Source organism: Terrapene carolina, unplaced genomic scaffold (assembly GCF_002925995.2).
Source record: "Terrapene carolina triunguis isolate 2854851 unplaced genomic scaffold, T_m_triunguis-2.0 Scaffold229, whole genome shotgun sequence".
In the NCBI taxonomy this organism is placed as follows: domain Eukaryota; kingdom Metazoa; phylum Chordata; order Testudines; family Emydidae; genus Terrapene; species Terrapene triunguis.
Genome location: NW_020664580.1, coordinates 2819280 through 2835726, shown reverse-complemented (window position 1 = coordinate 2835726; position 16447 = coordinate 2819280). Strand labels below are relative to the sequence as shown.

The following is a 16447-nucleotide window of genomic DNA, read 5'->3' as shown; positions in this document are numbered from 1 at the left end:
TCCATTCTCCCCCAACCACCTCCTCCAGCCATCAAACAGCTGTGGCTGGTGGGTTCTCAGCACCCACTATTTTTTTTCCATGGGTGCTTGAGCCCTGGAGCACCCACGGAGTTGGTGCTTATGCTGGTAACTTGGTTTCTCCAAATTCTCCTTTACCATCCAAAATGCTCTCCACATAGTCCCTGCTAGTGGAAACTGGTGGTTTTTGTTGATTATTAGTTAGTCATGACAATGCGTAGAGGCCCCAATCAAGATCAGGGTCCAATGAGCAAGGCAGTATACAAACACACGTGAAGTCATTGTCCCCATACAAAGAGTTAACAATAAACAGCTTGTTTTAGGAACAGGAAAGTGCTGTCTGGCTCAATATATCTGTGTGTGTTTGTCTGTATCTTAATCCTTTTTTTCTCAGAAACAAATCTAGTTATCTCTTGAATTCATTTATACTACGTGCTTCGTATGCGTGTTCCTTATTTATTCCGTTTCCAAATTTCTAAATTTTAAACCTCTTATCAGTAGAAAAATGTATTTCCGTTGACTTAATCACTTTCATACCTTTTAATACTTGTTAGTCACTTTTTATTCCTGTTTATAATTGTATTCAAATGTTTCTGCTTCAAAACTACTGGTTCACTGTTTTCAGTATAAAACTCCTGCTGTAACTTGTCTTCTACTTATTCTTATTACTCCACTAAGAGATGGCTCACTTTCCACATAAAAGTAGATCCCGTGATAAAGTATATCCAGAGGTAAATGTCATTAATTCTCATATTTCAGAGTTGATTATTTCTAGTGAAGGTATGGGCTGACCATAATATCAGTAGAGACCTGCTGGCATGAATCTAATGTACATTTAGCTACCTTCTTTATTGCTTTCATCTGCTACTTTCCAGGTTTCATACCATTCCCTTTTCTCTCTTACTTGCTTTCTTTTCTCATCTTCTCTCTTCTTTGCTTACCTCCCAATCTCTACCCCCATTATTAAACCCCCTTTCCCTCCATTCCACTCCAAACTGTACTTTAAATTTGTAATACATAATGAATTTTAACGTCTTATTAGTTACATATCTGGTTAAAAACTAAATCAGGGTAGAAAGCCACATGTTATCAAGTATTAATAAACTACCTCATTAGACTTATCTAAAAAGACAAAACAAATGTTCCTAACATAACTTGCTTCCATTGAGATTATGCATTACATATGAGTCTGCACAAACTTTCCAAGTTTGGCAGAAAGTAAATTTGGTTACATGTGTACACATTAGTGAAGATTCAAATAGCTATAATTACAATTTTAAGAGGATATGGCATTCTCAATGTAATAGGTGGTATCAAACTGTTCGGGAGCCAAGAAATAAATATTAGTTCAACTGTTAACTGTTCAGGGTTTTCCAACCTCTAACTCTACAGAAGATCGCCCTAAAGCATACCAGGGTTCTGTTCCTTGTGAAAGGAAGACTTAGGCATAGTGAGAATCACTAGTTCCACATATCTCTTCAGGGATGAGGGTTCTTCACGCTCAGGGTTGATCCAAGATTTTGGAATGAACTCCCACAAAAACGAAGGACAGCAAGAAATAAGGACAGTCACAAACCTCCCCTCCTTCTGCTCCAAGAGCAATGTGCATTTCTTCAGTCATGCCTTCTGTAACTTAAACACACAGCAACATGTACATTTTAAAAAACCCCACGAAACAGTGCCAAAATAAGACTATATGCACAGTTATCCCCTTGGGGAAAGGAAGGCAGAGAACAAACCACACACATTAGATGTTTATCATCACTTAATGCACTATTGGAAGGCACTCTTAAGTGTTGGCGATTCCAATGGCTCTTCTCCAGCATAGCTGGACTAACATTATTTTCAGTTCTCCGTATTTGTTCCATGAAATAATGTTACTCCAGCTATGTTGGAGTATAGCCATTTGCAAATGGTTTTACATTATAATCAAGTTTTGGAATTTCATAATGTAGAGAAATATATTTGTAGACTTAAAATAGAAAAACTTGCAATTTTTACAACTAATCACTTTAAATTTGCTGTCTCTTTCCTAGATAAGTTTGTGTCTCAATTCTCAGTTTTTCTCCAGTGAAAATTTAATGCCATTCACCATACAAAAATTTGAGGAAGTGCTATTAAAACCAGCAAAGCAGAAATTTTAATACAAAAATAACAAAGAAAATAAGCATGAATTAATTAATTAGCAACTAATTAATAAATTAGATTGTAGTAGTGAAATAGGTATCAGAGAGAGAATTTTTGAACTTTTCTATATCTGAGAAGTCTGCTACTTTGTTTCTGTGCCCATGCTTTGCTCTAAAAATGGCCTCCAATGGCCTCCAAAGGCTCCTGCCCATGGTGAATTGAGATCCCAGTTTTATTTGCTTAAATTAGAAAGCTTTATTATAGCTCAGTATGAAAGGTTTTCACTTATTGTACTTGTACTCTTTTTGTATGATTTAAGTCCCCATTCCTGCATCAGGGTTCTTTGGCACACATCTGATTGACTTTAGTGGGACTAGATATGGATGCAGGGATCAGAATGTAGGATCAGAGCAACAGCTCTGCTATAGTTAAGATTAAGAATAGATTTATGTTTAAAGGCCGACAGTTCAAAATGCTCTCCAATCTGTAGAGGTAATGAGATTGTCATGAAATTTGGTGTGCATCATGAGGGTGGGAAGTACAGTCAGTGGTCCAAATTTGGAGCCATTTGACCAAGGGATTCCCAAGACACAATCCTGGCGGGGTTGGGGCGGGAAGCTTTTCTTAAAATTTATATATTCTGGCAAAGTTTTTTTGCTCACAGAGAGAGAGATTGAACTAGGGCTCAGATCAACGCACCAAGGGCTCAAACACTGGAGGGTTACCCCAACAGAGTGCATGGCACCCACCAACCCATGGGGGGAAATCAAATTAGAATGTTTTTAGAAAAAGAGCTTGCTTTTCCAGTTAGGTATGCTAAAGCTTGCATGCCTATCCACGCTCTAAATATATTACACTGCACGTGTGCTGAGAGAGAGGCTATATATCTAGAAAACCACATCAACATCACAAGATCTGTTTGGCTCTGAGGATGTGTGTTTGGCTCTGAGGATCTGAGCACCATCTGAGGATGTGAGTTCAAATCCAAACTATGTCAGAAATCTGAAGTGTTTAAAAAAAAAAATGTAGGCATACTGTTCCAGACTGCCTCTGGTTATTTTTTTATTATGGTAGTTTTTCAAAGAAGCAAGTATGAATGCAGCCAGAACTGCATTGGGGTGAGAAGATCTAAGAATGTTGGAGAATTTTTTCTAAATACATGGTGGCTTGTTGAGGAGAGGAAAGAATTAAAGAACAAAATTCAACAAGAATAAGGCAGCAGTAAATGAGCTATTCTGAAGTATATGCGGACAAAGGCAAGGAAGTTAAAAGATCAGCCAGAAGAGATAAGAGAGAATGAATGGAAAACGAAGCAAGGGAAGCTGAGAAGGTGTACAAGAGAGAGGATTCTAAAAAGCTTTTTCTGGTATCCAAACAACTGACATCACAATTCTCAAACCATTGAGGCATTTTAAATGCTCAAGATGGTACGATTTTAACCACAGAGGATAGAATATTCCCAGGCTGTGCTTCACCACCAGAACCACTAACACGATTGAGAGATGTGAAGAAATAGTGGATTTACTTATATCACTAGGAATAATCACCATTGAGGAAGTAACTAAGGCAATAAACCAACTGAAGAGTGGTAAAGCACTAGACTATGCTAAGATAAATGCTGAAATGTTAAAAGCTGGAAAGGAAGTGAGGGTGAAGTGCATGTGCAGGTTGTACAGATTGGTTTGGGAAAAGGAGGTCTATCCTAAAGACTGAAGAAGAGAACCCCCCAAAATGGGGACCAGTTTATTTGTGATAACTGGCGATGGATGCCCCCCCATCTGTACCTGGAATAGTGTGGTGCATTATAAGTTTGAATAGAATGAAAACTGCTGTTAACAAAGTACTCAGGCTGGATTTCAATCCAGCAGGTTATATTCAGATCAGATTTTTACCTTGAGAAGACTTATTGAGAGAGGCTTAGAATACTAGCAGAAGACTGTTTTTAACTTGGTTGATTTTATGAAAGCATTTGATAGTGGCGTCAGAGAAGCCTTCTGGAAGATTGTGGGACACTATGAAATTCTAGCAAAGATTGTTAATTTGATAAAAGCTTTTATGATTAGCCTGCATTCTGCATCAGGTCAGAGAATGGAAACACAAAATGGTTTAAAATAATGCAAGGTTGTGTCCCATCCCCACTTCTTTTCTGTGGTGTCATAGATTTTGTGATAAGAGTGACAGCTGTTGTCAAGGCCACTGGTATTGGTTGGGCAAGTGATAAGCTGCAAGATATAGATTTTGCAGATGGTATAGTCGAACTGGATACCAACTTGGATAGAATGAAAAGACTCTTTATGAGCATAAAAGCAGATCTGAGGATCACTGCTGACTGAACCCTGGGGTGTCTGAGCCCACTCCGCATCCTTGCCCCTCCTCATGTGAGCCAGGTTGGGGGGGGGTTGCCTTTTTGGAGGTGCCTGAGCCCCACTCCCTTCATCCTCATGTGATCCAGGATCTGCGGAAGCCCTGCCCCTCTGGTTGGGGAGCTTAGAAAAGACATGCTTTGAGCATGCACACTTCCGAGACTAGGGTGAGGATTGGAACTGAGAACGGGTATACTTGACAGATATCAAAAACTCTCCACCACTGGGGAGAGGGCTGGGGAACACCATTGACATGAATAGAGCTGTTCACACTGTCACAGAGCCATTGCTTCAGGCTGTATTTATCTCCATCAGGTATTCTTTCAGCTGATAGAGCACCCAGGGGAAAAAACAGCATTTCATGAAATTCATAGATTCTAGCAACTTTGAAGTTTGAAACCCACCCTGGGAAGAAATCTGAGAAGAAACTGTAAACATTTGGGAAAAATCTGCTTCTATCAAGTTGTGAGGTGGTGGGGGTGGGTGTGGGAGTGTGTTTAAGAAACTTAATCTGAGTACAGCAGAATATTCAGAAGGTGCTGAAACTATTTTTTAAAAGAAAATTAATTACAGATGTGACTGCTTATTGGAAGAGGATGGGTGATTAGGGGTGCAAGACTAAGTGGTACTAAGTGACGAGGGGTATCACAATTCAGGGCAACTGAACCTGTATTCCCCCCGCTGTAGCCCCTCGAGGACACCCTATCTAGTTTCCCGTTCCTCAGCTATCACCTTTCCTGGGCAAAGACTTGCATCTCTCTCTCTCCTGAAGGGTTTTTTTCCCCTAGGGCTTCATGGCCTATACTATGCTATCCCTAGCCAGACTATCTAAATAAGCCAATGTCTGCACTTTGCTTTCTCTTCAAAGGCTATGAACAGCAGTAAATGATAGCAGATAAGTTACCACACAGCTCTTCCTAAGCAGGTACATTTATTTTGAGATGAAGGCATTACAGAGAAAACGTATTCAAAACAATAAAAGAACCTACACACCTGCTAATAATCTTACAAGAGATTTCTTCTCTCTCCACCCCCCCACAACTCCAGTAAGGGCTCTGGTAAAAGTCAGTCCTTCAGACCCCACAACGGGATTTTTCTGTGGTTACAAGTTTGTCAGCCTTAGTTCAGAACATGCACAACCATGAATAGTTCAGTCTTTCCTTTACACAGCTTGGGCCTTTGATCTTCAGGTTCTGGGAACAGGTAATCACCAGACAGTGGTCCTTTCCTCAGGGTGTAGCTTCAAAAGGCTGAGTTTTTTGCATAACCAGAGGTGAGAAATTTGTATTCAATTCCTGCTAGTGATTGACGAGGCAAACAGTTGATACTGTTTGCCCCAAAAGTCCATTCTTGTCTGGCCAATTTGGTATAGTCCTTTGAAGTTCATGAGATTTCCCAGGGTTAACATCCCATCTCCCCTCTAGAGAAGTTGTATACAACCCTGGACTGCAATAATACATAACCTTTATATTTAATACAATGGACTCCAAAGATGCTTAGTTATATACGTTTTATTTTTTTCAAGGATATTTCAGGAAATTGCCACATCTGTGACAAACGGTTTGGGTCTGCAGTGAGGGATGAAGGTATTATGCAGAGGGGGGAAAATGGGAAAAGGTAGTAGAAGAAGGAAGAGGGGTTAGGGGGCTCTGGTAAAGGGATGTGGGTAGATATTAGGGGGAGGGAAGAAACAGGAGGAGTTGGTGAACTGAGGGATAGCACAGGAAGTTGAGGAGGGGCACCTGTCAGCCCTGAATTCTCCTCTTCTGTGTGTGGTTTGGGATCCGGGAGACTCTGCTTCTCTTAAGGTTTCTGAGCCCCTCTCCTTCCCCCTTCATGTGAGCTGGGGTCTGGGATTGAGGGGATGAAGGTAACACAAATGTAAACATTTGAAATCCAGGAAAAAAAAACAGTTAAGATACATCACCTCAATTTTCCATCTGTAAAATGGGCCTAATGTAAAATTCTTTAAGATCTACTGAGGAAAACCATTATATAAAAGCTATGTCTTTTGATTATTACCTAGTTACAGTAGCATTTTGACTGTAAACCTAGATGAGAACTACAACTGTCCAAATGACCACTAACTCCTACCAATAAACATTTCTCTTTCTGTTTAAAAATCTAGGACATTAAATGGCAAAAAGCTTTAACTCAGAGTTAAGGTTACCTGGTGGTAACTTGTGCCATTCCAGAATGTTGAGTTCAGCAAAACTTCTGAAAACCAGGAAAGACAGAGATAAGGTAAACAGCCACATAACCTTAATTCTCTGCCCTTTTTGAGTGATACACAACACGCCCATAACACACATATTCCCACTTTGCCTTTTCACTCTAATGGACTAGTGCTATCTATACTAGCCCTACGCTCAAGCACTGAGCATACTCCCCCAACAAAATAGCACATCTGTAAAAATTAGCAGCCATTTCATGTCCTCTTACAACCCTTTCACACTTGCACACAGGATACCGTGTATACCTATACTTCCCCCTGCCTATCATTAAATCCACAGATTGCTCTCATATCTCACCTCACTACTGGTAGTACCCATGGTAAGCAGACCCTAGTGCTGTGCTACCAACACAACCTACACAATTTTGTATTGAATTGTTGCAGACTGGAACTTCCAGATATACATGTACCTCTCTCCTTTGATAACATACATGGGAGGGGGGACTCAGATCCAGATCTCCTCATATCACAATTGCAGCTCTTTCAAGCTGCTTCAACTTAGTCCTCCACCATTCAATACAACTGCATCTTACTCAGTGAATGCAGCTGGAATACATGCAGGTAATTCCCGGTGGCCGTTGCCAGCTCTGTGGGAAAGAGTTATGGTTATGTATTTCCTGGTTTTCAGAAGTTTGAGTTTTGCGGAACCTGACGTTGTGGAAGGGCACAAGCTATCGCTGGACAACCTTAACTCTGAGTTAACAAAGATTTTTGTCATTTAATAGTAAGTAAATAAGTGATGAGACAGTTGCAGCATATTTTTGTCATACTTGGCAGATAGAAAATTTTTAATTTATTTTCTAAATGTATTTGTATATAGCTTCAAATGCTGTAACCTTCTACAAGTACACAAATTAATACCATCTCCATGTGGTGCCCACCGCGCTGTGTACTTTCTAATACCATTGTATGAAGATTTATGAAATCATGAAATCTTAGTATGTACTGGGTTAGTGTATATCCTTGGCTCTAGCTATGAGGAAGCTTTAGTCATTGCATTATTTAGGTCTTGATCTTGTTTACATCTTATTGAACTTGCTTCTCACAGGGATTAGACTCCGTTACTTGGCAAGTTTTTAAATTTTATTTGTTTATTATTGCTTGTTATGCCCTGTTTTAATATTAATTCAATTTTCTTTTAAAAAGCCCTCCACGATGTTCACATGAAGGGTGCTAAATAAGTGTAAGTGACTGACTGAATCTAGTTTTAGAATTATGCCAGATTTTGGTCATTATGATTTCGTATGGTCATCAACGTATGCAAGAAATTGCATTTCTTGAATATAAATACCATAGCTACTCTCCATTTCTCTTTTCTGCAGTGCTTTTCATTTTGCTCTTGTTTAAGATGGGGAAGCAGGACTGTTCGTCCAACACCCCTGTCTTTGTTAGTGTTTGTGCGTGTGCATAAGGATTAATAAACAGTACATTTCCATATCTATAGCATTATTTTTTTCTGTTAATTTCTTTATTAGCGGACATAGCTCAAAGATACAGGATAAGCAAATATCCAACCCTAAAACTGTTCCGGAATGGGATGATGATGAAGAGAGAGTATAGGGGTCAGAGGTCGGTGACAGCAATAGCAGATTATATCAGGCAACAGAAAAGCAATCCTATTCGAGAAGTTAATGACTTGGAAGAAATTAAGTCTCTTGACGTAAGTCTCTTGATTGGTGTTCTATGAAATATGTGGATTTTAGAGTTTCGTATTTTGAGACAAAGTGAATCATGTGTTTAATTTGGAGTATGTATATATTTCTTGATTTTTACCATTCAAAAGAATTATTTTATTGGCTTTCATATTCGCAGTGAAAAACAGATGATTATTTCTAGTATTTCTAATTATTGGAATTAACTTTTACTTTTTTTAATTGCATGGATTTTGTTAAAATTTTATCTACCTCATTGGAATTTTTTTCATTTATGTGTCAATTTGAAAACAGGAAAAGAAGCATTTTACATTCCTTCGCTGAAAGAGTATTTAGTAACATTTCTAGTCTAAATTTTTAAAACCTGCATTTTTGTATGGTCACACCTCATTTGGAGACAGATGGACAACAGCTGTTGCCCGTGTCTCTGATTGTGGGATAAATGAAAACCATTTCTGGGTTTAACATGTTTTGGGGGGAATAATAATAGCCTTTGGTGACTGAAATTTAAAAAAAAAAGTCATAAGTACATGCTTTGTTTTACAGCGCAGTAAAAGAAATATCATTGGATATTTCGAGCAAAAGGACGCCAACAACTATAAAACTTTTGAAAGAGTAGCAAATATTTTGCACGATGATTGTGTCTTCCTTTCTGCATTTGGGTAAGTTTTTACATGTATCGGCTGTGTGACTGATACTGAAGTCTTTACACTAACAAATTACAGTGAGTCCTGCTTAATAGAAAGATTTTTTGGTAAAGAACTAAAAGATGATTGGATTGGAGTCTAAAAGCAAATCCTTGTACTGAGATCAACCTAGAAGACTAAACAAAAACCTTATCTATCCAGATAGTTCTTCGTATCTTTAGTTTTTGTAGTGAAATCTTGTTTTGTTGGCATTATGCCTCCTCTTTACTGTTCCTGCAATAGTCAGTTTGGCATTTTTCTCTGCACAGAAAGTAATAGGGAGTCCATTAGCAATATCAGAAATTTAAATTTTAAAAATGCTGATGTGTAGAATGTTTTGTAGCAATCTGAATATTTTTTGTAACTTTCACATTCATTTAATCAATACTTTGTAAGGCTTTCTCATAAATACTCTTTGTTTTCTTAAAATTCCATTGCTCTTCATAATAATTGCTGTTTGAGAGTAAGAGAATTCAGTAACTAGTTACATCTGTGCTAATGAAAACATAGCTGCTTAAAATCTTTTCACCTGTAAATTCCACCATTAGCTGCAAAATTCCAAAATCCCAGGCTTCGGGGACCATCAGACATAAAATTCTCCAGTGGCCTTGAAATTCTTTATCCATCTTAATATGCTTGTTTGCAGCTACAAATGAAAATACACAAGGTGCAGGCCAAAATCTTTTTCATATAGTCATATTGTTGAATTTTTACCTATGAAATAGTAACACATGTCTTCCCCCAACCCCAGGTCAGTATAAAATGAAGACAACCTAACTTCACAATTGCAGGACTTTCTATAGTTATTTTTTTAATATATTGTGGTAGCACCTAGAGGCCCCGATTGGGGACCTCATTGTCAAGACACACAGACACAGACAGACACAGACAGACAGACACACACACACACACACACACACACACATACTGCAACCCTCTGCCTTTAGTCCCCACACTGGCCCGGGCTTCAGCCCCGCTCGGAGTATCTGGCTCCAGACTTCAGCCCCCTGCTGACGTCAGAGCTCCCAGTTGGGGCTTTCTGCCCTGGCGACCCCATCAAAATGGAGTTGCAACCCACATTTTGAGAACCACTGATTTATATGAAATGGTCCCTACCCTGAAGAGCTTAGTATAAAAATCAGACCATTTTTATGGCTCGCCCACCTTAAAAAAATGCATCAAATTCGGTTTTGTTTGGCAGTGTTATATTATGTGATCTATAGCACCAATGCTAGACATCCCTCCACTTATTCATGCATTAAACTACTGCCATATTTTGCATCAGATGTGGTTGCATGTTGTTAGTGAATGAAGATTCCACTGTACAGAAGTTTCTTAAAATGCCTAGGAATGATTTGGGGTGCCAATGAATCACCATAACACCCATTCCTACCTCAGCCCAAGTGCAGCGTTTGTTTTTGAGGGGTGAGGGTTCTCTTTGTTGAGGTGCTGCCTTTGGCCAGAATCTCATGTTATTCCTAACAACAATGTGCAATCCTGAATAAAGGCCTTGTCTACACGACACAGTTTTGTCAACAAAAGTCAGCTTTCATTGACAAAACAGTGGAGGTGTACACACTACAATCCTGGTTTAACTCTCCTGCTACTCCGACAAAATAAAACCACCTCAACGAGAGGCATAGAGCTTTTTGTGACAAAGTTAGATCAGCGCAGTGTCAGCGTACTCACTGTGCTTGCTTATGTCACCCTAATTGGCCTCCAGGAGGTGTCTCACAATGCCCATCGTGACCGCTCTGGTCAGCAGTTTGAACTCCTCTGCCCTGAAGGTACACAGGTATGTGCCCCTCCCACATTTAAAGGCCTGGGAATTTTTGAAATTCCTCTTCCTGTTTTCTCAGCATGGACAGTTCACACAGCATCTTCGCAGCTGACCATGCCAGCTTTCCTCAGTAGACACACTCCCGAGTGGAGCACACTAGAGCTGTTGGCCCTGCTGGGTCTGTAGAAAGAGGAAGCTGTGCAGTTGCAGCTTTGCGCCAGCTGTAGGAACTTTGATACCTACAGGCAGATTGCTAGTGAGCTGCAGGAGAAGGGGCACAAGAGGGACATGCAGCAGTGCTGTGTTAAGATCAAGAAGCTGAGGCAGGCGTGCCAGAAGGCCAGGGGGGCCAACCATTGTTCTGGTGTAGTGCTGAAGACCTGCTACTTCTAGAAGGAGCTGCATGCCATCCTCGGTGGCGACCACACCTCCACCACCACGAGCCCCATGAATACTTAGGGGAACTGGAGGCAGCGACAAGTCAGGTCAACCCCAAGGACAAAGTGGTAGACAAAGAAGCTGAGTTGGAGAAGGATGTGGAATACACCACAGTGTCATCTGGTGGCGTGGCGAGACAGGACCTCTTTTCCACTCCAGAGGGGTCTAGACAGTCCCAGCACTCCAGCTCTGGCATGCCTGAAGAAGGGGAGGCAAGCTCTGGTAAGCACGCATTGTGGTTTGATACTGCATGGTGAGAGGAGATTGAGCTCTCATGTACTTTATGTGGGAGGCATAAGGAACAGAAATTAACAAATGAGCCTATGCAGCTGTGCAGTGGCGGGCCTGGCGGAAAAGTTTGGTAATGTACACCAGGATGTCCTGCGAATTCTCCATAGAGATCTCTAGAAAACTTTCCTGTAGGTATTCTGCAATCCTCTGACGAAGGTTCCTTGGCAGAGTTGCCTTGTTGCTGCGCGAACTGGAAATTATTTCAGCAGGGACCAGAGCGGCACACAGGTGAGCAGCATACGGACCCGGTCTGAAGCCGCACACATGCAGGAGATGCACCCATTGCATCCTGGGTTACCCTCAGGAGTGAGATATCCGGTTCAATTACCCTCGCCTGTGGCAAAAGGTGCCAATATTCAGAATACCCTCCCTAAGCGCGTGTAGTGACCCTCTTCACAAATCACCCAGACCCTTTGTCCCTTCTTGCCTACTCCCCCTCCAAAACCCACTACCCTCCACCCCTCAGCTGACCTCACCATTTTTCGGACTCTTGCCGAACTGTGTGCTATCAAAGGGACAGCGAGAAATAAGCATGTGTAACTTTTATGATTCATGGCTGTAAGTGAACTCACAATACTGTCTCTTTCATTGTTTCTTTGGCTTCTGCAGATGTGCCCTTGAGGACCCACTCCTCCACACCAGTGGAGTGCCTCTGTCAGATAAGTAGGGCCCTACCAAATTCACAGTCCATTTTGGTCAATTTCACGGTCATAGGATTTTAAAAATCATAAATTTCATGATATCAGCTATTTAAATCTGATATTTCATGGTGTTGTAATTGTAGGAGTCCTGATCCAAAAAGGAGTTGTGGGGGTTGCAAGGTTATTGTGGGGGGGTTACTTCTGCACTGCTGCTGGCAGCGGTGCTGCCTTTAGAGCTGGGCAGCTGGAGAGTGGCAGCTGCTAGCCAAGAGCCCAGCTCTGAATGCAGAGCTGCCTCCAACAGCAGAGCAGAATTAAGGATGGCATGGTATGGTATTGCCACCCCTACTTCTGCGCTGCTTCATGCAGAGCTGGGCCCTCAGTCAGCAGCCACCACTCTCCAGCCGCCCAGCTCTGAAAGCAGTGCAGAAGTAAGGGTGGGAATACTGAGACCCCCTGCAACTCCCTTTTGGGTCAGGACCCCCAATTTGAGAAACCCTGGCCTCCCCCATGAAATCTGTATAGTATAGGGTAAAAGCACACAAGACCAGATTTCATGGAGGGAGATCAGATTTCACAGTTCGTGATGTGTTTTTCATGGCTGTGAATTTGGTAGGGCCATACAGATATGGAGGCAAACCAGGACGAGTAAGGATATTTTTTGTGAAGTGCTGTAGTCAACAGACGTATCACATAGCGAAACAAGAGGGTGGAGGGAGTCAATTAACGAAAGACTCAGGCAGGATAGCCTGGAAGGGACACAGTGGCAGGAGCAGATGATAAAGCTACTGGAGGGCCAGACAGAGATGCTCAAGTCCCTCATTGCACTGCAGTTTGAGCACATCTGTGCACAACTCCCCCTGCAGCCAATACAGAACTCCATTCCCTGCCCTCCCCAAATTCCCACACCACATTCCTTACATGTTTACTCCTGTGGGAATTCTGTGCCAAAAAAATAAAAATTCTGCACACAGTATGTTAAAATTCTGCATATTTTATTTGTCAAAATAATGCAATATAATCACACCAGTTTCAATTAGTTTTGTAATTCATTTCAAAGTACCTGTCAGCAAGTATGTCTGTAACAATAAAGACAACGAAAAGATTCAGGAAATGTTTTTTGACAAATAGATTCCTTGCTAGGCATATTAATACAGAACGCTGAGTAATAATTCATTTAAACTACAATATAGAACCATATTTCCCGCACCCCTCAGAAGCAGTGCAAAGGCTTGGGGGAGTCAGGGCTAACGGAGTAGCTGAGAGAGAGGGAAGTAATTGCTGGGAAGGAGCCTGGGTATGAACTTGAAGGGTTGTTGGGTATTGGTGGGAAAAGTATGGAACAGGGTTTTTTTGGGGGGCGGGGAGGGATTGTTAGGGAGCATTCCCCATGCAGACCCTTGCTGACCTCTAGCCTCCCTCACTCAGCCAAGCACATTTGCCCCTGTTCCCATGTGTCCTTGTTCCCCCATGTGTCCTTGCACCCCCGTCCCTATCTGTCTCTGTGCCCCCACTCAACCCATATGCCCTCCCCCTCTGCCCCATGGCCCTGCACCTCCACTCCCATTCAGCCCTTGCCCCAGTCTGTCCTTCCCCACTAGCCCTTATGAGTCCCTGTCTGACCCTCCCCAAGCAGTCCCAAGCTCTCAGTCTCCCTATATCCCCTGTCTCCTGATCTGGCCCAACAGGCGCTGTGAAGAAGGCAGGCTCTTTCTCTTCACTATCGTAACTGGGGCTGGCCAGGAGTGCTGCTGTGCTCTAGCGCCACAGTGCCCTCTGGTGGGCAAAAGGCGGAACTGCAACAACTGTTCAGCAGAAGCTATTTTCTGCACACACACACAAAAATAAAAAAAAATATGCACAGCACATGCAATACGCGCAGTGGCGCAGAATCCCCCCAGGAGTACATTTTCCTGGTTCCTAGCAGTATCCTGTGCACTCCACAATGAAAGCTGGAGATACTCACAGCTGTGAGAGCCATAACCAAGAGACTATTCCTCATTACCATGTCCCCTGTTTGACAAATTTTGTGTTTTGTCCTGTTATTAAACTTTAATCTTTGAAGTAAAATGAGTCTTTATTTGTGTCATACACACATTAGTTGGTGCTAACATCAAACACAGTGGCTATAGGCAGAAATATTTGCTCAGTACAATTAATGCTCAGGAAGCAAGCCCTATAGAGGTCAGTCAAAGACATAAAGACACATTACTGGGAATCGGTGTCAAAATGCTCCTTCAAAGCTTCCCTATTTCAAATAGCCCCCTGCTATGCCCCTCTAATTGCCCTGGTATCGGGCTGCTCAAAATCAGCAGCTAACTGATCTACTTCAGCACTCCACCCCGGGGAAACTTTTCCTCCTTCGCTTCACAAATATTATGCAGAGTACAGCAGGTCGCAGTGACCATTGGAATATTTTCCTCACTGAGGTCTAACCTCCCAAAAAGGCAGCACCAGCAAGCTTTTAAACAGCCAAAGGCACATTCAGCAGTCATTCAGCACCTGCTGAGCCTGTTGTTGAAGCACTCCTTCCTGCTGTCTAGGTTCCCGGTGTAAGGCTTCATGAGCCATGGGAGCAAGGGATTGGCAGGGTCTCCCAGGATCACTATGGGCATTTCCACATCCCGTATTGGAATCTTCTGGTCTGGAAAGAAAGTCCCAGTGTGCAGCTTTCTATACAGTCCAGTGTTCCTAAAAATGTGCACATCATGTACCTTCCCTGACCACCCTGCACTGATGTCAGTGAAAAGGCCCTGGTGATCCACCAGCTCCTGCAAGACCATGAAGAAGTAGCCCTTTTGGTTAATGTACTGTCGCAAGACGTCCTGCGTTCAAAATTGGGATATGTGTTCCATCTATCGCCTCGCCACAGTTAGGGAATCCCATTGCCTCAAAGCCATCAGCAATATCCTGCACATTATCGAGAGTCATAGTCCTTCGTAGCAGGAGATGATTAATAGCCCTGCACACTTGCATCACTGGACTTTCCATGGTGGACTTTCCAACTCCAAACTGATTCGCAACTGACCGGTAGCAGTCTGGATTTGACAGCTTCCACACAGCGATCGCCATTCGCTTTTCCACAGTGAGGTCAGCTCTCATTCTGGAGTCCTTGCGTCGCAGTGGTAAGGTGAGCCAGCGCACAGTTCCAGGACAGTGGATTTGCACATGTGAAAGTTCTACAGCCACTGCTCGTCATCCCATACATACATCATGATGCAATCTCACCACTCAGTGCTTGTTTCCCAAGCCCAGTACCGATGGTCCACTGTGTGCAGCTGCTCTGTGAATGCCAGCAGCAATCTTGAATTATTTCTTTCCATGGCACACAGCAGGGCAGGCACCACCGATTCACTTTCTGATTCGCAGCTGCATGACCAGCCATGTTGTGTTCATAATGCTCATCACCAGAATGGTCAGCAGTGCAGGATCTATATTTTGAGGCAGAGATAGTGGGCACACAATTAACAAGGGCTGTTGAAAAACAGCATGAAACCAAGTCGGAAGCCCATTGAATGATGGGACAGAAAGAACTGCATCATGGGATGGTGAACACACCCCCATGATGCACCGTGATCCATTCCCAGAGCGCCCAATGGCAGTGTGTGGCAAGTTGCACAGTGGGATAACTACCCACGATGCAACACTCTCTGTAAATGCAAGAGCACCAACTGTGGACACACTCCGCCGACATAAGGAGCGTTGTGTGGATATGCACAACCGATGTAATTAAAGCGGCTTATGATCATTGATGTAACTTAAGTCAACTTAACTCTGTAGTGTAGACATGGCGTAAGGTTGGTTAAAGAATCCATCATGTGGCTCTTAACTCGCACTGACACCTTTTGTTAGTAAGATCTGTAGGTGTGGGCAGTGTTAAAGTGTCAACTTAGTTTGTAAAGAGCTTTCCTTTTCAGTGATAAAGAACTTCATCGCAAGTTAAACACCTTGCGGCAAATTCCACTATTGTAGAACACCCTAAACTAAGCAACAAATGAGTGAAGTATATCTATTTTTATTCCTATTTTACAGTAGTATTGTCATGTAAAATTAGTAGGGTTTTTTCTATCAAAAAATCTAAGCCCAACAAAATATCTGTAGTAATGCTGTAGAAGAACATTAAATGTTTAGGGGGAGATATTTAACTTTCAGAGGCACAATGGCAGTTACATGTCTTATGAGAGAGAAGTGCATAACTGTCATTTATGCCTTTAGAAA

The 16447-nt window shown here is 42.1% G+C and overlaps 1 protein-coding gene across 1 annotated transcript in view; it reads left to right on the top strand.

Moving 5' to 3' along the window:
* ERP44 (endoplasmic reticulum protein 44) overlaps positions 1-16447 on the top strand; it is a 126449-nt gene that overhangs the window by 76066 nt on the left and 33936 nt on the right. Inside the window, exons 5-6 of the mRNA XM_024193604.3 lie at positions 8217-8401; positions 8940-9055. Coding sequence (XP_024049372.1) covers positions 8217-8401; positions 8940-9055 — 301 coding nt within the window. The remainder of the gene's footprint in view (positions 1-8216; positions 8402-8939; positions 9056-16447) is intronic.